Raw genomic sequence first — 26782 nt, 5'->3', positions numbered from 1 at the left:
CAACATACTGGCCACAAGACTTGTTGGTCGGACTGCATTATATGATGTTCAAGCGTACTATATATGTGTACTCTGCAGTTCTTTTTTCAGCCCATGCTTGTTCAGCCTCCTATTTTCAGTCCTCGATATTTTTAAAGTATATATTTGTTAAAGGGGAAAAGCCTTGCTCAAGTTGGTACTTTCTCCGGTCCTTTTTACTTCGCATATTATTTTTAAAGTTTGATCAAATATATATTAGAAAATATCAACATTTATCACACCGAATATATATTTCATGAAACTACATTTCATAATGAATCAAACAATATTAATTTGACATTGTAAATGTTGATACGTTTTTCTATAAGTTTGGTCAAAGTAGAGATGCTTTGACTTTAAACTGTTAGAATAAATCTGAGGTCATATCGGCGATCATCTGAGGACTAAGCAATCACCCGAGCACGACACCAAGATTTGTTAACGAGGTTCACCGATATGGCTACATCCCCGGGGCATGACTATGGGCGCTCCTCCCCATGACACTGCTACAATACCGCATCCGGTCGCACTGGATGCCGGCACATGCCGCCGGCTTCCCCTACGTTCCGGTGCTATTATGTTGGCATAGGTTACATCGTGTGTCTACCCTCGCTATATGTGAGAGGCCTAGAATACAAGTGTCCTATTTGGACACGACTCCATATCCTATATAGACACAATACAACTACAAGTCCAACTGTAACCTACCTTGTACACAATATTCGACACAACTCTAACAAACTCCACCTTGGCAAATATTCTCCATCACCCTGAATTTGTCCATGTGTCAAACTTTCATGTACATTGGACTTGAGCTTATCCCATAAGTACCGATGCTACTCCAAAGATTCCATATGACTCCACCTGCAACTTGTAGTCCCTTCATTTCTTGACCACAGTCAACACTCGAGCAAAATTAAGTTCCTTGTTACTCTAGTTTGTGCTTCCAACTTTCAGAGTATCCGTCCAACACCATCACACACTGATCACTGACCTGCGTGAAAGTGAACAACTCACATATTGGGTATCACACATAAGAGTTACCTGAATTCAACATTATAGCTCTTCCTTGACCGCATGTCTGAAACTTGAAAGAATTTCACCATTGCTTGTAGTCATCCCGAGTCAAATTCGCAGTTGTCTCACCACATGTATGACCACCAGAGCCCTAGCCCGTCTCCATGCCCATGCGTACCGCACGCCTCGCCGCTATTACCGCGTCGAGCCTCCGCTGTCCCGGTCGAGTCTCAAGGGCCGCGAACCCACACCACTCAACCCCTGCTGCAGAGTACCACCGATCAACACCGACCGATGACGAGTTTCACGCTTCCATCAGACCACTGGGCTCCAGTCCAAACTGCATGTCACTTGCTTTTCCCGCTGAATAGGCTTCGATTCTCTGTGCACTTACGCGGTAACCCCTCAGTCAGCACCGAGTGAAGTCCTCCAGACTCTAGCTCCACCTTCAACATGACTCCATGGTAGATGATCAGTCCACCCTCACGCCCCGTCGACTTCAAGCTCTGTGTGTACATCACCTTGAATCAACTCCACGCCACAGGCTTGTCGAAGCCACACAAACCCTCGGGGCCTGTGCCACGTGTTTCCACGCCCAGAAGTCGGTCACTATCAGCATCACGCTCCTATGGCGTCGTCGTCGATCTCATCACCGTCTTCTGTACCAACCGATTTGCGTCGATCCGTCAGACTATCTAGTCTGACCCAGCCGAACTTGTCCGGCTGCATGACACGCTCGAGGCTCCCAAATCGTCTTTTGCGAATTCTCATCCACCACATAATATTTCCATCTTAGCTGGCTTGGCTTCCGCAACGCCTTCAAGCATCTCTGTTGTGCCAAGAAATTTTTTATCCGTGTCTGCCATAACCCAAGGTTTCCAGTTCCGTAAACTTTTCCACGTCAAACCCGGTACCCGTTAACGCCATAGTTTTTTGTACAGCTGACCCGACCTATCCCCACGACACCGAAGTACACAAGCACTTCCGTGCACAATTCCAGCCAAAAAAGACCTCCTGGTCTTCACGCGATGGGAAGCTCCATTGGCACTAATTACAATGCTGGCTGTTGCCTTGATTTGTCAAAGCTCCTGCTATTCCAATGGATAATCTGATGGATTTTCTTTTCGCCGATTCGATCTGTTGCTTTTGACTCTTCCACGTCATATACAAGGACTCGGTCCTTTTTTCTGGAACAAATCTCTCGTGCACACCACGCAGCAGCTGCCGCCCTTGCCTGCAACTCTGAACCTGGACCACATCCCAGCCTTGCGGCCACGCTGCCTGAAGCACAAGCACCTGAGACGGCCTGTTGCCAGCCCATCCCAGCGCGTGCTGCCAGCCCATCCAAGCACGCCCTAGAAGCCTACTGGTCCGACTGCTGCTGTGGCACGTTACGCCGTCACCGCTTCCGATCACTTCAGTACTCGCCGACTTTTCTGATCGCTTTCCTGCTGCACCTACAGACTATACCGATCCATGTCGAACTTTCCTCCTCCACTAGATCAACACCTCAAATCGAACCTTACTCATGACATCATTTGTTAGAATAAATCCGAGGTCATACCGTCGATCATCTGAGGACCAAGCAATCACACGAGCACGACACCGAGATTTGTTAACGAGGTTCACCGATATGACTACATCCCGGGGCATGACTATAGGCGCTCGTCCCCATGACACCGCTATACTACCGCACCCGGTCGTCCTGAACGCCGGCACATGCCGCCGGCTTTTCCTACGTTTCGGTGCTATTATGTTGACATAGGTTATATCGTGTGTCTACCCTCGCTATATATGAGAGGCCTATAATACAAGTGTCCTACTTGACACGACTCCATATCCTACCTAGACACAATACAATTACAAATCCAACTATAACCTATCCCGTACATTATATTCAACACAACTCTAACAATAAACAAAACATATATGCAGACTAAAAAGGATAAGAGGGAGTACTTAATAAAGTTCATGGTACTTGTCAGTGACTAGCCTCTGTCGTCGATGCATTAAAGAGGAAGGCTGGTGCATTTGGACAGCTATATAGAAAAAGCTCTCTGGAAAACGGGCTTGGGCCTCATCAATCCCCATACAAATCGGCACCAAAATGGTTAGGCACTGGGTCTTTTACAAAGCTGAGCTTTTTTTTTTTGCGGAGATTACAAAGCTGAGCTTTGAGCTGATCAATTACAGATTTAGAAGTACAATCCTGAAACACGAGCAACCGAACTTCACCTACCGAAATTTACTCATCCCGATTCCTAAACAAAAACGTCTGTGCCCTGTGCCCGTACATGCCCCTCCACCTATTTGAACCGCAAATTTCACCACACCGCAAGCGCTTCAGTTGCAGGCTAGCAGCGTATCTCATGACCATGACACACTCCATACCGAATAGAATCGAGAGCTACAGCCAAGAAGTGCTCTGGCACTGTCGGCTCCCTCATGCTTTGTCTCGCTGCGGCAGCCAGGACTGTGCCTGCTGCACCTGGCTGGCACAACGGGCGAGAAGAACCTCTTCGTGGACATGGGAGGCATCAGGGGCGGATCCAGAATAAAAATGTCCCGGTGTCCACATGCACATCATATGTATAATGATGGACACCAAGCAATAATATAAAATAACACATCATTTGTACGAGATTTCATACCAAAATAAACTGTTCACTTCCATTTGAAATACTAGTTGATTATGCAAATTTGAACAAGCCTAAGAACGCCAAACAATGAACGAGTTACAATATTATTTAAGAAACCTTTTTATAAATTCTCCTGTGATTAATTATTACTGTTTTAGCAAAAATGTACGAGTTACATTGTTTGTGTTTGCATATGCAAGAGTATAAACAATAAACAAAATGTATCGATCGAATGATACGATTAGGGACTTAAACTTACTCGACATTGTGTCTCGCCGCTGTTGCAGAAATAATCCTCCCCTGGTTTGAATTGTTTCCAATTGTAATAGCTTTAAATTTTAAGACCCTAGCCATACAATTAGAAAAACAGAACTTAAAAAGATCCTACACACAACTGAGATTTCAGATTTGAGAGAGACCGGCAATTACCAAGTGCTGAGTTGAGAGTTGAGAGTTGAGATGTATCTCAAATTTTCAACAATCCATGACGGGCGACGCTCTGAGGGTTGAGGCGCAGAAGCCGGGCGGACGAGCAACCGAACATGCGCATGTACAGATAAGGTACAACCGTATTTGAGGATCAATTAATCAGATCGATAGCTTTTTTTTCTTTCAACACGCGCACGTACACTGTACAGGACCAAGGATTAATCGATCGTTTCAGGAGTGGGCATTACATAGATGGACTGGACTGCCTCGCTTGTGTTTGTCAGTCGCTGGGCTGGCCGGTGTCCAGGTCCAAATTACCGGTGTCCAGCCCAAAAATCTGGACTTTGTATAAGGTAAATATGTATTTTACCGTAAAATACATATTTCTTGATCGTATCATTAGTCGTACTATCAAGGAGGGCTCTTTAGGGAGTAGCTTGATCGTATCATTAGTCGAGAGCTCAAACCATTGCATCCTTGCATCATCTTTCTTGGTTCTTGTTTGGTTCCATTTGTGAGTCTTAGAGCTTATGGTCATCTTGATGACAAGCTTGAGTTCATTGAAAACGGAGTTCGCATGCATCTTCTATGATGTTTTCGGTGTTGGAGGTTTTACCGGTCTTTCCGAAGAAGGGTTCTCACCATTTTATTATGGTCATTTTCTCATTTGCTTCTTATTGATATTTCTCTCTAGATTGTGTTAGCCCTTGTCATTAGCTTTCCAACAAACTTGGTTTCGTTGAATTCGGAGCTCGTATGCGAAAGTTGTGGCTGTTTTGATATTGCCTGTTTTACACAGAGAGGTTGTACCGCCCCATGGAGAGGTTGTACCGCTTGACCGGTACAACCGGTGTTTGGAGTGGTTGTACCGCTCCAGAATTGGTCCGGAGGTTGTACCGGTCATGTACCGCTCTACCACCGGACTGGTCTCTGTTGTGGTGCGGTTGTTGGGCGGTTGTGGGCCGGTTGTACTGCTTATTGCCTGTTACCGGTTGTACCGGTGCTCATAGAGGTTGTACCGCTCCTATGTTATTCTGTACATAACGGGCAGATTCGTGGGGACCTATTTAAGGGGTTCTTCTTCCCCAATGGTTCTCTATCTCTTGAGCTTGTTTTTGCCCCCATTGTTGACCTTCTTTGAGCTTGCTAACTCTCACTCCCTCCATGGATTCTTGCTAGTTTTTGAGGGAAAAGAGAGAGGAGATCTAGTTCCACATTTTCACCAATCACTTTCTCCTCTATGTGAGGGGAATCCCTTAGATCTAGATCTTGGATTTCTTGGTGTTCTCCGTCTTGTTCTTCCTCTCATTTTCCTCCCTAGCATTAGTTGCTCCGGTGGGATTTGCGAGAGAAGGACTTGGGCACTCCATGTGCCCTTGCCATTGCATTTGGTGCATCGGTTTGAGTTCTCCACGGTGATACGTGGAAGTGAAGTTTGAGAAGCTTATTACTCTTGGGTGTTTGGGCACCCTAGAGCTTGTTCCTCTTGGGTGCCTTGGCGCCCTAGACGGTTGGTGTTGTTCAGAGCTCAATCATTATGGTGTAAAGCTCCGGGCAAGCGTCGAGGTCTCCAATTAGGTTGTGGAGATCTCCCCGAGCAATTTGACGGGTACTGGTGACCGCCCCCAAGGGTTGCCAAAGTGTACGGGTTCGGTGACCGCCCCCAAGGGTTGCCATTTGTACGGGTTCGGTGACCGCCCTCAAGGGTCATTTAGTGGAATCACGGCATCTTGCATTGTGCGAGGGCGTGAGGAGATTACGGTGGCCCTAGTGGCTTCTTGGGGAGCATTGTGCCTCCACACCGCTCCAAACGGAGATTAGCATCTGCAAGGGTGTGAACTTTGGGATACATCGTCGTCTCTGCGTGCTTTGGTTATCTCTTACCCGAGCCCCTTTACTCATGCACTTTACTTTGTGATAGCCATATTGTTTCTTGTCATATATCTTGCGATCACATAGTTGCTTATCTTGATTAGCATAAGTTGTTGGTGCACATAGGTGAGCCTAGTTGTTTTAGGTTTTGTGCTTGACAAATTAACCGCTAGGTTTATTCCGCATTTGTTCAAGCCTAAATCGTAATTATTTTAAAACGCCTATTCACCCCCCTCTAGGCGACATCCACGATCTTTCACGGATGGTAATAGGAGACAAGGGACACGAAATTTTACCCAGGTTCGGTCCCTCTCGATGGAGGTAAAACCCTACGTCCTGCTTGATTAATATTGATGATATGGGTAGTACAAGAGTAGATCTACCATGAGATCGAGGAGGCTAAACCCTAGAAGCTAGCCTATGGTATGATTGTGAAGGAAATATGCCCTAGAGGCAATAATAAAGTTATTACTTATTTCCTTATTTCATGATAAATGTTTATTATTCATGCTAGAATTGTATTAACCGGAAACATAATACATGTGTGAATACATAGACAAACAGAGTGTCACTGGTATGCCTCTACTTGACTAGCTCGTTAATCAAAGATGGTTATGTTTCCTAACCATGGACAAAGAGTTGTTATTTGATTAACGGGATCACATCATTAGTTGAATGATCTGATTGACATGACCCATTCCATTAGCTTAGCACCCGATCGTTTAGTATGTTGCTATTGCTTTCTTCATGACTTATACATGTTCCTATGACTATGAGATTATGCAACTCCCGTTTGCCGGAGGAACACTTTGTGTGCTACCAAACGTCACAACGTAACTGGGTGATTATAAAGGAGCTCTACAGGTGTCTCCAAAGGTACATGTTGGTTTGGCGTATTTCGAGATTAGGATTTGTCACTCCGTTTGACGGAGAGGTATCTCTGGGCCTCTCGGTAATACACATCACATAATCCTTGCAAGCATTGCAACTAATGTGTTAGTTGTGAGATGATGTATTACGGAACGAGTAAAGAGACTTGCCGGTAACGAGATTGAACTAGGTATTGGATACCTACGATCGAATCTCGGGCAAGTAACATATCGATGACAAAGGGAACAACGTATGTTGTTATGCGGTCTGACCGGTAAAGATCTTCGTAGAATATGTAGGAGCCAATATGGGCATCCAGGTCCCGCTATTGGTTATTGACCGGAGATTTGTCTCAGTCATGTCTGCATTGTTCTCGAACCGTAGGGTCCGCACGCTTAACATTACGATGACAGTTATTTTGAGTTTATGCATTTTGATGTACCGAAGTTAGTTCGGAGTCCCGGATGTGATCACGGACATGACGAGGAGTCTCGAAATAGTCGAGACATAAATATTGATATATTGGATGACTATATTCGGACACCGGAAGGGTTCCGGAGTAGTATCGGATAAAACCGGAGAACCGGGGGGTTACCGGAACCCCCCGGGGGGTTAATGGGCCTCATGGGCCTAATGTGGAGAAGAGGAAGGGGCTGCCAGGGCAGGCCGCGCGCCTCCTCTCCCCTAGTCCGAATTGGACAAGGAGAGAGGGGCGGTGCCCCCCCTTTCCTATTCTCCCTCCACCTCTCCTAGTTGGACAAGGAACGGGAGGGGAGTCCTACTCCCGGTAGGAGTAGGACTCCTCCTGCGCGCCTCCATAGGGCCGGCCGCACCCCCCTTGGATCCTTTATATACGGGGGCAGGGGGCACCCCTAGACACACAAGTTGATCCACGTGATCGTTCCCTAGCCGTGTGCGGTGCCCCCTGCCACCATATTCCACCTCGATCATATCGTTGTAGCACTTAGGCGAAGCCCTGCGTCGGTAGAACATCATCATGGTCACCACGCCGTTGTGCTGACGGAACTCATCCCCGAAGCTTTGCTGGATCGGAGCCCGGGGAGCGTCATCGAGCTGTATGTGTGCTAAGAACTCGGAGGTGCCGGAGTAACGGTGCTTGGATCGGTCGGATCGGGAAGACGTACGACTACTTCCTCTACGTTGCGTCAACGCTTCCGTTGCGGTCTACGAGGGTACGTAGACAACACTCTCCCCTCTCGTTGCTATGCATCACCATGATCTTGCGTGTGCGTAGGAATTTATTTAAAATTACTACGTTCCCCAACAGTGGCATCCGAGCCTAGGTTTTATATGTTGATGTTATATGCACGAGTAGAACACAAGTGAGTTGTGGGCGATATAAGTCATACTGCCTACCAGCATGTCATACTTTGGTTCGGCGGTATTGTTGGATGAAGCGACCCGGACCAACATTACGCGTACGCTTACGCGAGACCGGTTCTCCCGACGTGCTTCGCACAGAGGTGGCTTGCGGGCGACAGTTTCTCCAACTTTAGTTGAACCAAGTGTGGCTACGCCCGGTCCTTGCGAAGGTTAAAACGGCATCAACTTGACAAACTATCATTGTGGTTTTGATGGTAGGTGAGATTGGTTCTTGCTTAAAGCCCGTAGCAGCCACGTAAAACTTGCAACAAAGTAGAGGACGTCTAACTTGTTTTTGCAAGGCATGTTGTGATGTGATATGGTCAAGACATGATGCTGAATTTTATTGTATGAGATGATCATGTTTTGTAACCGAGTAATCGGCAACTGGCAGGAGCCATATGGTTGTCGCTTTATTGTATGCAATGCAATCGCGCTGTAATGCTTTACTTTATCACTAAGCGGTAGCGATAGTCGTGGAAGCATAAGATTGGAGAGACGACAACGATGCTATGATGGAGATCAAGGTGTCGAGCCGGTGACGATGGTGATCATGACGGTGCTTCAGAGATGGAGATCACAAGCACAAGATGATGATGGCCATATCATATCACTTATATTGATTGCATGTGATGTTTATCTTTTTATGCATCTTATCTTGCTTTGATTGACGGTAGCATTATAAGATGATCTCTCACTAAATTATCAAGAAGTGTTCTCCCTGAGTATGCACCGTTGCGAAAGTTCTTCGTGCTGAGACACCACGTGATGATCGGGTGTGATAGGCTCTACGTTCAAATACAACGGGTGCAAAACAGTTGCACACGCGGAATACTCAGGTTATACTTGACGAGCCAAGCATATATAGATATGGCCTCGGAACACGGAGACCGAAAGGTCGAGCGTGAATCATATAGTAGATATGATCAACATAATGATGTTCACCAATGAAACTACTCCATCTCACGTGATGATCAGACATGGTTTAGTTGATTTGGATCACGTAATCACTTAGAGGATTAGAGGGATGTCTATCTAAGTGGAAGTTCTTAAGTAATATGATTAATTGAACTTAAATTTATCATGAACTTAGTCCTGGTAGTATTTTGCAAATTATGTTGTAGATCAATAGCTCGCGTTATTGCTTCCCTATGTTTATTTTGATATGTTCCTAGAGAAAATTGTGTTGAAAGATGTTAGTAGCAGTGATGCGGATTAGATCCGTGATCTAAGGTTTATCCTCATTGCTGCACAGAAGAATTATGTCCTTGATGCACCGCTAGGTGACAGGCCTATTGCAGGAGCAGATGCAGACGTTATGAACGTTTGGCTAGCTCAATATGATGACTACTTGATAGTTTAGTGCACCATGCTTAACAGCTTAGAATCGGGACTTCAAAGACGTTTTTGAACGTCATGGACCATATGAGATGTTCCAGGAGTTGAAGTTAATATTTCAAGCAAATACCCGAGTTGAGAGATTTGAGGTCTCCAACAAGTTCTATACCTAAAAGATGGAGGAGAATTGCTCAACTAGTGAGCATGTGCTCAGATTGTCTGGGTACTACAATCGCTTGAATCAAATGGGAGTTAATCTTCCAGATAAGATAGTGATTGACAGAATTCTCTAGTCACCATCACCAAGTTAGTAGAACTTCGTGATGAACTATAATATGCAAGGGATGACAAAAGTAATTCCCAAGCTCTTCGTGATGCTAAAATCGACGAAGGTAGAAATCAAGAAAAACATCAAGTGTTGATGGTAGACAAGACCACTAGTTTCAAGAAAAGGGCAGAGAGAAGAACGGGAACTTCAAGAAGAACAGCAAGCAAGTTGCTGCTCAAGTGAAGAAGCCCAAGTTTGGTCCTAAGCCTGAGACTAAGTGTTTCTACTGCAAAGGGACTGGTCACTGGAAGCGGAACTACCCCAAGTGATTGGCAGATAAGAAGGATGGCAAAGTGAACATAAGTATATTTGATATACATGTTATTGATGTATACTTTACTAGTGTTTATAGCAACCCCTCAGTATTTGATACTAGTTCAGTTGCTAAGATTAGTAACTCAAAACGGGAGTTGCAGAATAAACAGAGACTAGTTAAGGGTGAAGTGACGATGTGTGTTGGAAGTGGTTCCAAGATTGATATGATCATCATCGCACACTCCCTATACTTTCGGGATGTTGAACCTGAATAAGTGTTATTTGGTGTTTGCGTTAAGCATGAATATGATTTGATCATGTTTATTGTAATATGGTTATTCATCTAAGTAAGAGAATAAATTGTTGTTCTGTTTACATGAATAAAACCTTATATGGTTACACACCCAATGAAAATAGTTCGTTGGATCTCGGTCGTAGTGATACACATAATCATAATATTGAAACCAAAAGATGCAACGTTAATAATGATAGTGCAACTTATTTGTGGCACTACCGTTTAGGTCATATTGGTGTAAAGCGCATGAAGAAACTTCATGCTGATGGGATTTTGGAATCACTTGATTATGAATCACTTGATGCTTGCGAACCATGCCTTATGGGCAAGATGACTAAAACGCCGTTCTCCGGAATAATGAAGCAAGCAACAGATTTGTTGGAAATCATACATACTGATGTATGTGGTCCGATGAATATTAAGGCTTGCAGCAGGTATCATTATTTTCTAACCTTCACAGATGATTTGAGAAGATATGGGGATATCTACTTGATGAAACATAAGTCTGAAACATTTGAACAGTTCAAAGAATTTCAGAGTGAAGTGGAAAATCATCGTGACAAGAAAATAAAAGTTTCTACGATATGATCGCAGAGGTAAAATATTTGAGTTACGAGTTTGGCCTTCAATTAAAACATTGTGAAATAGTTTCACTACTCACGTCACCTGGAACACCATAGTGTAATGGTGTGTCTGAACGTCATAACCGTACTTTATTGGATATAGTGCAATCTATGATGTCTCTTACCGATCTACCACTATTGTTTTGGGGTTATGCATTAGAGACAGCTGCATTCACGTTAAAAAGGGGCACCATCTAAGTCCGTTGAGACGACACAATTTGAACTGTGGTTTAGCAAGAAACCAAAGTTGTCGTTTCTTAAAGTTTGGGGTTGTGATGCTTATGTGAAAAAGTTTCATCCTGATAAGCTCAAAACCAAATCGGAGAAATATGTCTTCATAGGATACCCAAAAAGAGCCTGTTGGGTACACCTTCTATCACAGATCCTAAGGCAAGACATTCGTTGCTTATAATGGATCCTTTCTGGAGAAGGAGTTTCTCTCGAAAGAAGTGAGTGGGAGGAAAGTAGAAAACTTGATAAGGTAATTGTACCTTCTCCCTTATTGGAAAGTAGTTCATCACAAAAATCTGTTCTTGTGACTACTACACCAATTAGTGAGGAAGCTAATGATGATGATCATGTAACTTCAGATCAAGTTACTACCGAATCTCGTAGGTAAACCAAAGCGAGATCCGCACCAGAGTGGTACAGTAATCCTGTTCTGGAAGTCATGTTACTAGACAATGACGAACTTGCGAACTGTGAGGAAGCGATGATGAGCCCAGATTCCGATAAATGGCTTGAGGCCATGAAATCTGAGATATGATCCATGTATGAGAATAAAGTATGGACTTTGGTTGACTTGCCCGATGATCGGCAAGCAATTGAGAATAAATAGATCTTCAAGAGGAAGACGGACGCTGATAGTAGTGTTACTATCTACAAAGCTAAAATTGTCGCAAAAGGTTTTCGACAAGTTCAAGGTGTTGACTACGATGAGAGTTTCTCACTCGTATCTATGCTTGAGTCTGTCCGAATCATGTTAGTAATTGCCGCATTTTATGAAATCTGGCAAATGGATAAACAAAACTACATTCCTTAATGGATTTATTAAAGAAGAGTTGTATATGATGCAACCAGAAGGTTTTGTCAATCCGAAAGGTGCTAACAAAATGTGCAAACTCCAGCGATCCATCTGTGGACTGGTGTAAGCATCTCGGAGTTGGAATATACGCTTTGATGAGTTGATCAAAGCATATAGTTTTATACAGACTTGCGGTGAAGCCTGTATTTACAAGAAAGTGAGTGGGAGTACTACAGCATTTCTGATAAGTATATGTGAATGACATATTGTTGATCGGAGATAATGTAGAATTATTCTGTAAAGCATAAAGGAGTGTTTAAAAGGAGTTTTTCAAAGAAAGACTTCGGTGAAGCTGCTTACATATTGAGTTTCAAGATCTATAGAGATAGATCAAGACGCTTGATAAGTTTTTTCAATGAGTACATACCTTGACAAGATTTTGAAGTAGTTCAAAATGGAGCAGTCAAAGAAAGAGTTCTTGCCTGTATTACAAGGTGTGAAGTTGAGTAAGACTCAAAGCCCGACCACGGCAGAAGATAGAAAATGAAAGTCATTCCCTATGCCTTGGCCATAGGTTCTATAAAGTATGTCATGCTGTATACCAGATCTATTGTATACCCTTCACTGATTTGGCAAGGAAGTACAATAGTGATCTAGGAGTAGATCACTGGACAGCGGTCAGAATTATCCTTAGTGAAATAAGGATATGTTTCTCGATTATGGACGTGACAAAAAGGTCCGTCGTAAAGGGTTACGTCGATGCAAGTTTTTGACACTGATCCAGATGATTCTAAGTCTCAATCTGGATACATATTGAAAGTGGGAGCAATTAGTTAGAGCAGCTCCGTGCAGAGCATTGTAGACATAGAATTTTACAAAATACATACGGATCTGTATTTGGCAGGCCCGTTGACTAAATTTCTCTCACAAGCAAAAACATGATCACTCTTTGGGTGTTAATCACATAGCAATGTGAACAAGATTATTGAATCTAGTAAACCCTTTGGGTATTAGTCACATGGAGATGTGAACCAATCACATAAAGATGTGAACTATTAGTATTAATCACATAGCGATGTGAACTAGATTATTGACTCTAGTGCAAGTGGGAGACTGAAGGAAATATGCCCTAGAGGCAATAATAAAGTTATTATTTATTTCCTTATTTCATGATAAATGTTTATTAATCATGCTAGAATTGTATTAACCGGAAACATAATACATGTGTGAATACATAGACAAACAGAGTGTCACTAGTATGCCTCTACTTGACTAGCTCGTTAATCAAAGATGGTTATGTTTCCTAACCATGGACAAGGAGTTGTTATTTGATTAACGGGATCACATCATTAGTTGAATGATCTGATTGACATGACCCATTCCATTAGCTTAGCACCCGATCGTTTAGTATGTTGCTATTGCTTTCTTCATGACTTATACATGTTCCTATGACTATGAGATTATGCAACTCCCGTTTGCCGGAGGAACACTTTGTGTGCTACCAAACGTCACAACGTAACTGGGTGATTATAAAGGAGCTCTACAGGTGTCTCCAGAGGTACATGTTGGGTTGGCGTATTTCGAGATTAGGATTTGTCACTCCGTTTGACGGAGAGGTATCTCTGGGCCCTCTCGGTAATACACATCACATAAGCCTTGCAAGCATTGCAACTAATGTGTTAGTTGTGAGATGATGTATTACGGAACAAGTAAAGAGACTTGCCGGTAACGAGATTGAACTAGGTATTGGATACCGACGATCGAATCTCGGGCAAGTAACATACCGATGACAAAGGGAACAACGTATGTTGTTATGCGGTCTGACCGGTAAAGATCTTCGTAGAATATGTAGGAGCCAATATGGGCATCCAGGTCCCGCTATTGGTTATTGACCGGAGATTTGTCTCAGTCATGTCTGCATTGTTCTCGAACCGTAGGGTCCGAACGCTTAACGTTACGATGACAGTTATTTTGAGTTTATGCATTTTGATGTACCGAAGTTAGTTCGGAGTCCCGGATGTGATCACGGACATGACGAGGAGTCTCGAAATAGTCGAGACATAAATATTGATATATTGGATGACTATATTCGGACACCGGAAGGGTTCCGGAGTAGTATCGGATAAAACCGGAGAACCGGGGGGTTACCGGAACCCCCCGGGGGGTTAATGGGCCTCATGGGCCTAATGTGGAGAAGAGGAAGGGGCTGCCAGGGCAGGCCGCGCGCCTCCTCTCCCCTAGTCCGAATTGGACAAGGAGAGAGGGGCGGTGCCCCCTTTCCTATTCTCCCTCCACCTCTCCTAGTTGGACAAGGAACGGGAGGGGAGTCCTACTCCCGGTAGGAGTAGGACTCCTCCTGCGCGCCTCCATAGGGCCGGCCGCACCCCCCCTTGGATCCTTTATATATGGGGGCAGGGGGCACCCCTAGACACACAAGTTGATCCACATGATCGTTCCCTAGCCGTGTGCGGTGCCCCCTGCCACCATATTCCACCTCGATCATATCGTTGTAGCGCTTAGGAGAAGCCCTACATCGGTAGAACATCATCATCGTCACCACGCGTTGTGCTGACGGAACTCATCCCCGAAGCTTTGCTAGATCGGAGCCCGGGGAGCGTCATCGAGCTGTATGTGTGCTAAGAACTCGGAGGTGCCGGAGTAACGGTGCTTGGATCGGTCGGATCGGGAAGACGTACGACTACTTCCTCTATGTTGCGTCAACGCTTCCGTTGCGGTCTACGAGGGTACGTAGACAACACTCTCCCCTCTCGTTGCTATGCATCACCATGATCTTGCGTGTGCGTAGGAAATTTTTTGAAATTACTACGTTCCCCAACAGATTGTTGATGTGTATGTTGTCCTACGGACTAAAACCCTCCGGTTTATATAGACACCGGGTAGGGTTAGGGTTACATAGAGTCGGTTACAATGGTAGGAGATCTGCATATCCGTATCGCTAAGCTTGCCTTCCACGCCAAGGAAAGTCCCTCCCGGACACGGGACGAAGTCTTCAATCTTGTATCTTCATAGTCCAGGAATCCGGCTGAAGGTATAGTCCGGCCATCCGGACACCCCCTAATCCAGGACTCCCTCAGGTAGCAAGAGGAAGAACACACAATCGGTTACCCAGGTTCGGGCCCTCTCTATGGAGGTAAAACTCTATGTCCTACTCTTGCTTATATTATGAGAGTATCAAAGTACAGAGGTGATCTACCACGAGATCGTGAGTTGTGGTCTAAACCCTAGAGGTATGATGATGAATGTATGAATGTCCCTCTACGGACTAAACCCTCTGGCTTATATAGGCACTAGGGGTATTTAGGGTTACGCTTCGTCAGTCCACACATGAATACTGTATTGTACTCACACATTAGCAAGATGCTCATAACCGACACCATGGTGCTTCATTGCTCCCTCTACACTTTGCTCGACCTACTATGTTATCAAACACCATATCTTTATTTTCTTGCAAGAATATGTGCCTTGTGGTCTTGTATACTGACCCCATTCAGTAACTTTGTTTCTTCTTCAAAGCAAAAGTTTTACTCAATTCCTCTTCAACCTTTTCTTGTACAATTGCTCAAAAATTTAAGTTTTAATCTTCAGACATGTATGTATTTGCAACGCTAAAGTGTCCATCCCGCGTAGTCAATCTGACCTCCGTGTCAACCACGCCACACCTCCACGTCGATCGTGATTTATACCTTTATGACTTTTCTTCTCCCTTGGACACTTTGCACATCGTGTCGCACATTCCACGACCCTTGCTTTTCACCTCCCTCAAGGTCATGCTATTGTCACCATCCACTCATCCATCTCGCTGCTAATAAACTCATCCGGTCATCCGCGCCAGCTACCACTCGAGCACATCTATTGCTTGTGCCTACTACGAGTAAAGACAACGACAAACCCACCTGTTGTCATCCTCTGCCACAAGCAATCGTGTGGGAGGGAATTATCGTCTCGTCTCATCCCCCTCCCCACAATTTACATCCACTACCATCTGAAGTCACATGCGGAGAGGTGGAAACCTCATCCAGATCAGAGCCAGCACGAGCCCGACGTGGGGACAATGTTCTCACATGAGGATGGGAGTTGGTGCCATGGACACATCATGTCGCACATGTCATGACCCTCGCTTTTCACCTCCCTCGAGATCGCGCTATTTTTAGCATCCGCTCATCCCTCTACTTAGTAGTTTCTACTCATTTTTTTGTTTGTTAAAAAAGCATTCTCTTTACTTTATTGCACAATATGTTGTGACATGCCTCATATTTTTTTTTAGATTTTGAACTAAGAGCACTCATGCAATTACTTTGCATTATTTGTAATTGTTTCTGTAGCCCTTATTTATGCATTTATGTTAACAAGATACCTGCAACAACGCACATGGTGTCATCTAGTTTGATCTAATTAGACCACCATGTGAAAGTGAGAAGTTCTATATTCATGTGCATTATACTCGGGCTAAAGGAACACAAGTTCCATGAAATGGCATTGTATTTAAACGACTACAACATTGACTGCTCTTGGACGCACGAGAGCAAGATTATACTCTATAATTGCACAAAAATCATGAGTTATCTTCCAGGACCTTTTACTTAGCATGGAGGTTTACCTTAGCCCGCTCTAATGATTAAATCCACACATTTAACTTTTCTTTGTGATCAACTGATCCAATATGTACACATTACAACAAATTCACCATGGCATTGTTGACATAGATCGAGCACATAGCGCACAAGGGAAATGAAATGCCTCTACAAGTTTGACCATACCCTAGCTTTGTCTAAAAATACCTTATGTACTCATGCGCAGAAGGTGGGTTGTGACGAAGAAGTGGTGATCACACACGAGCACACAATCGGTGCACTACAACGCAATGGTCCTTAGGGAGACCAATGATTGAACAACACACCCCTACCAATTACGGTCACTACCACTTTCATGCTCAAACAGAGGGGACTATATGGAGCTTTTACCAAATATTTATTTGTCAATATGATCAAAGCATCTACACACTTACCACTTCACTCATAAGGAACAATCATATCAGGGACTGCCTCTCGCATCGCCCCCACGCGGGCGATACGGGAGGTCCCAGCCGCCGCCACCGCCTAACCCTCCCCCAGCGCTCACCTCCTCCTCTGCCGCTACCGGTGGTCGGTGCCAGGCAAAACTCGTGCGTGCGATGGCAAGGGTGGAGGGCCTCTCCTCCCTTCCCTGGATCCACAGGCGGCACAGGCGCCCAAATCCACGGGGTGCGGCCCTCCTGACGGCACGACAATTCCCAGTGGCTGTGGGCTTGCGGCGGTGCACAGGCGCCTAGATCCCAAGGGTGTGGGTCTTCCGGCAGCGTGGCGGCTCCCAGCGGTAGTGGGCTCGGGTGGCGGCAGGCTTGGGCGACGACATGGGCCACGCGGCGTCGGATCCCGTCGGTCCGCTCATCACGAAGGAATCTGGACCTAGGATGGTGGCCTCGGTAGGCATGGTGATGGCGCCCTCGGCTGGTGGCGCTCGCGGGTGGTAGATGGACGGCATCTTGACCGCGTGGGCGGTGAGTTACCGGTGGATCTCCTCCCGCTGCAGGCTCTCTCCTGCTGCACTTGGTGGCTTGCGATCCCAGTCGTCAGCCTCGACGCGTTCGTGGGGGCTGGTAGAGGTGACATCGGACCAGAGGAAACTCTAGATGACTCACTCACCCCAACGATGGCGTTGACCAAGGTCGCCGTTCTCCTCCTTGCAGGCTCCGTCGAGGTCCCTGCCCTCCACGCCGAGCCCATGCCAGGGTGAAGACCCAAAATCTCCTCAGGTTGGGCGGCGGCGGCATTGTGTGTGGCGTGCCCTTCTTGGAGACGCTGCCTGGGGCATTCGGGTGCTCAGTTAGAGGAACTACATGTGGAGGGGATGGGACCAGTGGCAGCATGTGGTATTCGCGAAGGAGGAGCGACGTGGCATTTGACACGTCGACAACAACGGGTCTCGGAGGCATGGAGCAGCAGGGTCTTGGCGGTGGGCGCATGATGATGAACGAGCGCGGGATGGTGGCGTTGTCTGGCGTCGTGGTGGCGTTAACGGCAGCTAGGCCTAGCAAGGTCGATGCGTCATTACAGTTCTCAAGATGGATCTATGGAAGACGGTGGCGGCCTCTAGAGTGCGTCGAACCGGTGTGTGCCCCAGACCCGGCAATGTGGCTTGGTTGGGGCCTCCGGTTTTAGATGTTAGGCTATGGTGTGAGGTATGTTTGGTATTCGACCCGGACTATCTACATCCCTTTATCAAGTGGATAGGAGTAGCGACAGATGTTGCCAAGATGGTGGCTTAAGATGTATTGATATATTACTTTGTAAGGTCTTTGTGAATAATTAATAAAGTGGTTGCATGCATCGCCCAGATGTAGACGCCGGGGTCTTCCTCCTTTTCGAAAAAACCCACTTCACTCATAAGAGGCTCACAATAGCACATGCATATGCCCATGTGCTCCTTATGATGGAATTGAAGTGCATGAAAGCATTCATCCCATGGTTGTTGCCCCATATCTCACAATGCTCTTATTTAAGCACGGGAAGAGAAACCAAACATGACCACGATTCATGAAGAAGTTGTCATGCATCTTTGAGGCCGAGCATGAAGTGCAGCCTAATTGTTACTAGATTCATAGGCGCGTACACCACAAGCATATATGCATAAGTCTTGCATTTAATTGTAACCGATATTGTAATGTTATTGGAAACACAAACATTATAGGACTCGGAAGCATCGGGATTTGGGATAATGTTGTCATGTGTTTCTACATCACCTAACAACAACATGATTGTTGGTTGCATACGAGCTCTTCTCAATCCTCGAGAACATCCATGACTGCCCAGGTTTGGACTATTATTTAGGATTTCAGGTTCTTGTCACGGGTATGGCACTCTTGCTTAGAGCTGTGATAGGAGACGAGGATGCTCTACCCTACGACAAATACGTCATCTATCACCATGCCAAATCAGTTTTCTGTACCTGCAATGGCATCACAACAAGTAGTTTGTTCGCATGGTGGATGTACGAGATCCCTAAAAGCCAGTGGCTCTGAAATACAAGAATTAGCTTGTTTTTATGATGGACGTACAAGATCCCTAGAAGGCAGTGGCTGTGAAACACAACCATGACAATTGGCCAGAGTAATCACTAAGACAAGATCGTTTTATTTTGTGACTAGTGTGAGCATAAGAGGAATTTGTAGTCCTTAGATAAAGCTCTATGGTGTGTTGGCGCTATGGAGGATGTGTGGGCCAAAGCTGTCAGTGTCTAGGCGATGTTTATGTTAACGGCCAGCCCATTTGGCATTATGTTTTCATTATCGAGCGAGCCGCTTAAGCTAGTTTATTTAAAAAGGCCGGCTCGGTCAAAGGCTTGGTATTTTTTGCCCTTTTTCCGATCTATACATATTGCCTCGTGAGATAAAAGCATTTTTTTTACATTTAAATGAAACTAATTTCTGTTCGATGGTACATTTTCCCTCACCAATAAAACATTCATCTCGGTGCTACATGAACACTTTTTTTTCAAGCGAAGTCCAGAGGGGAGGCCGCTGCCTATTTTCTTTGCATTTCATAAAAACAGCAAACAAGGTAAGCAAACAAACAGTCTTACACACTCAGGAAGAAGATGCATTTCAGCCTTCGATCCAGCTCTGGATGGAATCCCCAACTCTGATCGTTTGGCTGTGAGACCAGAGCCTCACCATCTCTGAACATTTGCCTTGGCACTGTCACAGGGGGCATTGAGATGTCGTCGAACACTTTCCAATTTCTGGTGAGCCAAATCGTCCAAAGGACTGCAACAGTCACCAATTTCCCACGGTCTCTGCAATAGTGAACAACATTTTCACTCCATTGGTTTTTATTCTTCTTAGTGAAAATACTTCTTGATTCGAGGTAACATTTTTTGCCTACATTGTAACCAAAAAAAAAAACACCACAGGAAATGTTTTTGCACACTTTCAGCTTGTATGAGAGCACAGCAGGGGCATGCAGTTCAGTTTATCTGAAGAGCAAAGCGTTTTAAGCGAGCATCCAAAATTTTCCAGAGAAGAGTCAGAATGACGAAGGTGGTGAGCGAGGTCGGTGGACCAGCCGGTGTGACGGTGGTCCAGACGTCATCGAAGGGGGTGAAAGATGGTCATATCAGACGACACGCCATATGCGTCGAAAAGCAACACAGGTGAAAAACTGCCATATGCGTCGTCAGCAAGTAGGCGAGCTAATAAATATTAACGGAAGAGCAGCTTGTGGAGTACCAGTCAATCATTTTGTGCATTCAGAAAGTACATTTCCTGAAAATTATTAACGACTGAAAATTATTGCAAGCAAAGGAGCAGCAACTTGTTCAACAAAGTTCCTGCACAACTTCCTAAACAAATTTCCATACACCACATAGTACTAACAACAGCAGTATTGGTCCTTAACCCAGCCTAAACAAAGTTACAGGTCCAGAGCTGCACTTGTGCCATATCTAACATCACTACTACCACTACCACTTCCCCATTGATCCACAAGAGCTTGCTCCATTAACTTGAGAATGATAAACACTGGAAACACCAGCTCAGTGCTCCTGACCAGCACAAGCTGCTTCCATTGCTGCATAAATGCAAGAAAATCACAACATCAAAACAAATGATTGATGAACCAGGCTTTTCCTTACTCACTGATCACAAGGACCGAGAATAAATATGGACATGTACTCCAGTCCAGAGGAACATCTCTCTTTCTTTAGCACATGTGTCCTCATGTGTAAAATTACTACTTGCCAAGAAACATATTTTCATTTCATGTTGCCAGGTGCCACTAAAAGATCGTAACAAGGAATTGTATACATGATTATATATATGCACATAGGTAGTAGCACGTACCTGGTATGTAGAAGCTCATGTAGGGAAAGATTTTTCTGCAAAGACAAGACACCGGCCTGACTCGCCCTGACTCGAGATCAACCATATAAGAACCAGCACGTGCTATCACAAAAATGATTTGGGTGCCTTCAGCGATGCCACTGATCCTCCTGAATACCCTCCTCCTGAATTCCAATGTTAGGGACATGGCATCAACAGGGAGCAGCGCCTCAAGATCAATTATCCTGAGTTTTGCCCATCCCATGGCTCCCTTGGGTCCGGCCTCCCTCGACCAAAGGGTTAGATTTGCGGCATCCACCACAGCAGCGAATCCCAGCAGACCGCCTTGCGTCGCCATGAGAGTCCCTTTGCCATCGATCGGCTTCTCGAACATTGACAGGCAGAGTGTACCAAGTTGGCACTCGATGATGCCACCAAGGTTGAAGTAGAGTGCATCACCCACAAGGACGCTAGGCGCAGCCAAATTGGTAAAACTGAGATTGGGGTGATGAAGAGAGGTGAGGTCGCTCCACACGCGAGTCTCCGACGAGTAGAGCCAGCCCGATGTGACCTCTTGGACATCATTGGTGGTCACGACGGCCAGACGGAAGTGACCTCCTTGGCAACCGTGGTGGTCGCAGCCTTGTGCGGCGCCGGCGCAGAACACCGCCGCACTGAATCTGACCGAGTAAGTATAGGGGGAGGACACGAGGCGCTGGTGGCCCGTCAGAGGGTCCAAGACCATGAGGGATTTGTCCCAGGTGCGGTCGAAGAGGGCGCGGCCGTGGCGGCAGTCCATGGGAAGCCAATCGGGATGGTCGGGCTGGGCAGGGAAGAGGGCGGAGGTGGGGACGAAGCGGGATCCCTTTCGGAAGAGCCAGTCGGCCCGTTGGAAGAGACCCAGGACGGGAGGCGTTCCGTGGAACTTGCGGTAGCGGCGGCGAAAGCCCACATCGGCGAGGATGCGGCGCCAGGGTTTGCAGACAGCGGAGGCTTGTGCGAGGCAGGCGGGCTCGTCCGGTGGAAGGCGGAAAAATACCTCCTCGACGAGCTCCGGCGGAAGGCGGAGGAAGAGATCCTCTGCGAGCTCGCCCATCGGCGCCGGCGGCGCGCGGAGGCGAGGGTTTGGGTGGGAAAGGGTGGAGACTCCACGGAGCAGGTGTGCTCGTTGGATAGCTACTACACGGTTCGGTTTGGCCAGTTTTCTTTTCTTTCTTTTTGCGATTTGAGCTGCCTTCATTTGAAAAAAAAAGAGACGGGTTCCTTTTTTTATCAAACACGGTACAGACGCAGTCTTTGAGATTGAAAAAGTCGCCAAAGACGTCTTCTTTAGTCGACTAGAATGTTTTCTCCCACATAACATCACGAGAGTTGAACTCCGGTGAAAAAAGGATACCACTGTCATCATGACCATCCAATCACAGCCATAGTCTGCCGTGCCTTGGCTCTTCGGTACGATATATCGGATAGCAAAATATGTTTTTTAGGGTGAAAGAAATTTACTTCATGATAATAGGATTTATTTTTATTTAAAATATATCTCTACTCCTAATGTCTCGCTTTGTATGTCGTTTCGTTCGCTCGCATCACTGGTTCTGTCCCACATTTATTCGCGCACGATAACAGGAAACTTCCCTCGTGTGCGCTTCCGATTTTCTCTCTTACCAAATCAGCGATGCAGCAACCAAAAAAACAAACAACGATGCAGCCCCGCAAGAAAAGCAAACGGCCCACCCTTTTTTAGGCTCCCGAGTCCCAAGCAAGGGTTATCTCAAAAGAAAAAAAGTCCCGAGCGAGGGTTAGGTCTCCTGCCCGCGTGCACGCCGCCACCATGCTTTCGCTCGAAATCCCTGGTATTCTCATGGCTCACCCCTGACCCCGGCTCTGGTTTTCCTCATACCAGCCGCCGGCGACCGGACTCGCTTCCTTCCTCCGACCTGTGGATCGGCTCCACCGTCCCCAGAATCCCCACTCCCTTCGCTGACTCCTGCTCCAACACTGATACGCTGACGACGCCGCCTCCTGGTCGGCATGCACGGCCGCACGCCCAGCAGTTACCGTGGCCGATGATGGAACAGCCCCGAGACCCTCCTTGTGTTGCAGTGCTTGGAGAAGAGGCAAGGCGCCCAGGGAGTCCTGAGAAGACGCCCTCGCCGCCGACCTTGAGGTACATGTCTGTCTCCATGAGCTCGAGGAAGCCATGGCCGATGCATCCAGCTGCGGATGCCGCATCTTTGTGGCCGCCACCCTCCCTCACCGCCCTACACAACCGGCTCCTCGGTCACCTCGTCGCCGCCGGCGGCCTTCAGTATGTCGTGATCGACCACGAATCTTCTTACTGTTCGATTTTGAGATTCAATCAGTTAGGATTTCATTTGGTTCCCTATCCCCTTTTGCAGGTTTTGTGAACTCCATTTGCAGAGGTAGCTTAAGTGCAATTTCATTTCAGGGAGAGTTGGCACATATTCTCCTTTTAGGCTGATACTTCAGACTTCAGTACACATCAATATGTACTGAAGTACAACTTCAGGTTTTAGTTACGGTTTATGCACATTGCCATGTTCTAAACTTGTGATCCATGGAGACATAGCATGCTTTGTACAAAAATAAATCATCGTAATCTAATCTCATGCAACTTTATGTACTATTCTTTGTTGTACTGAGAAGCTGCAAAGCCCAAGCCTCGTGTAAATATAGGAGGGCATCTCAGAAGACATGGGGTGAATGATCTACATAATCTTTGGGATGCAGTAACTCTAAATCTTACCTCTCCCTTAGCCATTTGCGATCTGGCACCCCCCCCCCCCCCCCCTGCATAGATAAGTACATGGTGTTTACCATAATTTACATTTGTCTTTATAGTACTCCTCCTAAATGTTTATTGTTGAGTGTCTCATTTCCAGCATATTAGTAGAGGAGCATGCAAGTTTGGATAGCTAAGTTTGTTGATGGGATTCATTGTGCTGGTTAAAGTCATAATATATCAGCAGGTATGGCATGGGATTCATTGTTCTGGTAAGATGAGAGTAGATCATTGTATACATTTCACCGTATTGGATTATTTTGTGCCGAATTCTTTAGTCAGGTACCTTCTTTCTCTTAAGCCATCTTCATCTACGTGTTTTATATATTTACAACTTCCAATTTAATAGTAGAGATTTAATCTCAATACTTGCTTGCATGGTGTAAGAATGTAGAAGTATGTTTTATTTTGGCTCCTACCTGTAGTCTACAACTGGGTGTTCCAAGAATTTGTTTTTCGCATGGTCTTCTTTGCTACCTCTTCATGGGCGATCCTCATTATTTGTTCCTTGATTCTCTATGCAAGAATCTTGCCTCATGGTCGAAAACATATGGTCACATATTTTCTCCAGGGGATTAATTTTAGTCAGAGCCGATCGATAAATGATCGGCCAATTAGTATAATTTTCTAGCTTAATACATGTCATGTAAGTATGTTTTCCTTAATGTGATAGGTAATGTTAATTTTGTGGGTCTCTCAGTTGCTATGAGCCTACTACAGTTAATTGGAAAGCATGATTCCGATGGAAATGCAACAGAAACAGAACCTGAAATATTAGTTAATTGGATAGCATGGTCCCGACGGAAATGCAAATGAAACAGAACCTGGAATAATAATTAAAATTGGATAGCATGATTCCAATGGAAATGCAAAAGAAACAGAACCAATAATAAGATAGATAAGATGTGACTGACACTGGAGTAGGGAGCACACGACGGCCGTCGTTCGCGCGGCCGACACCGACACTGGTGTAGACAGTAGGCCACTGAAGATCGTGTTGGCGATGTAGTATTTCCATGAGCATGCATCAAATATCAAATCTCTTTACCAGTCTCTTCCGCTGTCCACATGGCTCCCCTTTTTATGTACCACCACCTCAACTTGGTAGGACTTGAGATTTACTTTGGTGTCTACCCCGTGCAGGAGATGACTTTGTCGTACCTGACGTGCGGAAATGCGATGGTGTCTACCTTGAAGCTTGAAGAGTTCATGAGGAAGTCTTGCTAGCATCTAGAGTTGGATGCCCTCATGAAGACTACTGTCAGTCAATTTTCATGACTGGTTTGCTTCTTTCCTCTAGCTGCACAATATGACATATTGCTTCTTAATTCAACACTTACTGCTACGTAGTAATAAGAGGACATATGGGACTTTGTTTCTCGAATTGACACTCAATAGTAGAAGAGGTTCATACCTCGAATAGTTGATCACAAAACTGCCGTATCATGGCTTCTAGCTTATATGTTACATAGCAAGTGAGCAACCTCTGTTTTCCCTCCCTCCAATATCTATTTTCTAGCTTGGATTAGCTAAAAAAAGCTTATTCTGGTATATATTCATTGGCGCAAAAACTAGAAGCTCAATGGTATTTTTTTTCTTATCACACACATATATATGAAGGATTGTGCAGACAACTTGCAGCTTTATAATAAATATCTGGTTCGTTCATAGTTTTCTCAAGGATTTGGGAACATCGCATTGACATTTAGATATATATTTTTAGCATTCTTCAAGGTCTTGATTTATTTTATTTTTATGCTGTAAAATAATAAAAATAAAAATATGTTGTACAATAGTAGTATCGGGTATGTAGTCAAATTTATTGAAATCAAAAGAAAACAAGGAAAGGAGAGCCGAAGTTCAAGGCATGTTCAACTCCAATTATTTGCTCTCTCAATGGAGTGTTAGTCCTCTGAATATTTTTATTCCTCTGATCTCAAACATCGTCCACGAAAGAGTGAAGCTTCGTCTGCCACTGCTTTTCAGTTCACACCGTTGATGTTGTGAGGACTGGCAGCTCTTCAGTTCACACCGCCAATGTTGTGAGGAGTGGCAGGACTTCAATGGGCATGGAGGCTGCAACCTAGGGCGAGGGCGTGGTGCGTTGAGATGGCGGAGCTGCGTTGGTGGGAGGCGGCGATGGCGGCGGCAACGCCAATGTCCACAGGGATCTCTTAGCTGCAACAGATCGAAGAACAACTTGGGGATGTCGTGCAGCTCCTGCGTGTAGTAGATAAATTGCCGCCCAGATAAATCACCGGGACACTACCAAGTGTGTCGTTCATTGGGCCAGGATAAAAAATCTTGAGGGTGCCTCATGTGCGACTCTAGCTATTGAAAGTCAAAGAACTTGACTACTTCCGGAGTTTGATAAGGCTTTATAGTGAGTTCTCATACTTTTACTGCTGTTGTTATTAAGCAGATTTTGTCAAAGCAATTGCTATGTGTATGCCATTTTCATGTTCTATACGTGGCTGTTTTTCCATGTTCTAGACATGGATATGATGATTGGTCGATGAAGCAATTGATTTCTAATACTAGCAATTGGGCTTCTGGATATTCTAATACTGACAGTTTTGTTTCATTGTCCAACACTGAATATATTCATATGGTGATGGATGCAGCATAACCATCAATTGAAGTAGATAATCTGCAAGGCTATTTACCATTATCCAGGTTTATTCAACATTTAGGTTTGTAGTAATTTATTCAACATCCAGGTTTGTAGTGTTAACACTGATTTATTTAGTTTCAAATTGGTACGTTTCAGTTGCATAAAGGCATAAACATCTGTCATTTCTGAATAAGTTGTATAGATGATTTCCCAGCTTTAAGTATATACGAAACACACATTATATTTTATTTTACTTGTTATCTGCACATGGCAATTAATTTGGATAGGACAAGTTAAAGTACATCTCATTCAACGGCAGTTTTTGTCGTGTGTTTTAAGTTTTCATTATTAGTAGCAGGGGTTTCTATAGCTAGCCCAATGATGACCCCCACTTTAACT

The 26782-nt window shown here is 45.2% G+C and overlaps 1 protein-coding gene and 1 long non-coding RNA gene across 2 annotated transcripts; one reads left to right on the top strand and one right to left on the bottom strand.

Annotated features, from left to right (window-relative positions):
- Positions 1–20407: 20407 nt before the first annotated feature.
- Positions 20408–22156, bottom strand: LOC125526900 (uncharacterized). Its single transcript, XM_048691506.2, has 2 exons — positions 20988–22156; positions 20408–20715 (listed from the first exon to the last, which is right to left on the bottom strand). The coding sequence occupies exons 1-2, from the start codon at positions 22060–22062 to the stop codon at positions 20681–20683; spliced, it is 1110 nt and encodes a 369-aa protein (XP_048547463.2). The 5' UTR covers positions 22063–22156; the 3' UTR covers positions 20408–20680.
- Positions 22157–23395: 1239 nt separating this feature from the next.
- Positions 23396–26328, top strand: LOC125511006 (uncharacterized). Its single transcript, XR_015602903.1, has 2 exons — positions 23396–25050; positions 25756–26328. It is a non-coding gene; the product is annotated as an uncharacterized LOC125511006 (long non-coding RNA).
- The last annotated feature ends 454 nt before the right edge of the window (positions 26329–26782 follow it).

This window comes from Triticum urartu, chromosome 5A (genome assembly GCF_056163025.1).
Source record: "Triticum urartu cultivar PI428250 chromosome 5A, HENAU_Tu73, whole genome shotgun sequence".
Taxonomy (NCBI): Eukaryota; Viridiplantae; Streptophyta; class Magnoliopsida; order Poales; family Poaceae; genus Triticum; species Triticum urartu.
This window is presented reverse-complemented; position numbering and strand designations above follow the sequence as displayed.

What these genes read in the sequence shown, in the direction of transcription:
- LOC125526900 (XM_048691506.2), bottom strand. Translation starts at nt 22,062, where the DNA reads ATGGGCGAGCTCGCAGAGGATCTCTTCCTCCGCCTTCCGCCGGAGCTC. An exon ending in CATGAGCTTCTACATACCAG is followed by an intron (nt 20,716 to 20,987) that starts GTACGTGCTACT and finishes GCATTTATGCAG; the next exon opens with CAATGGAAGCAGCTTGTGCT.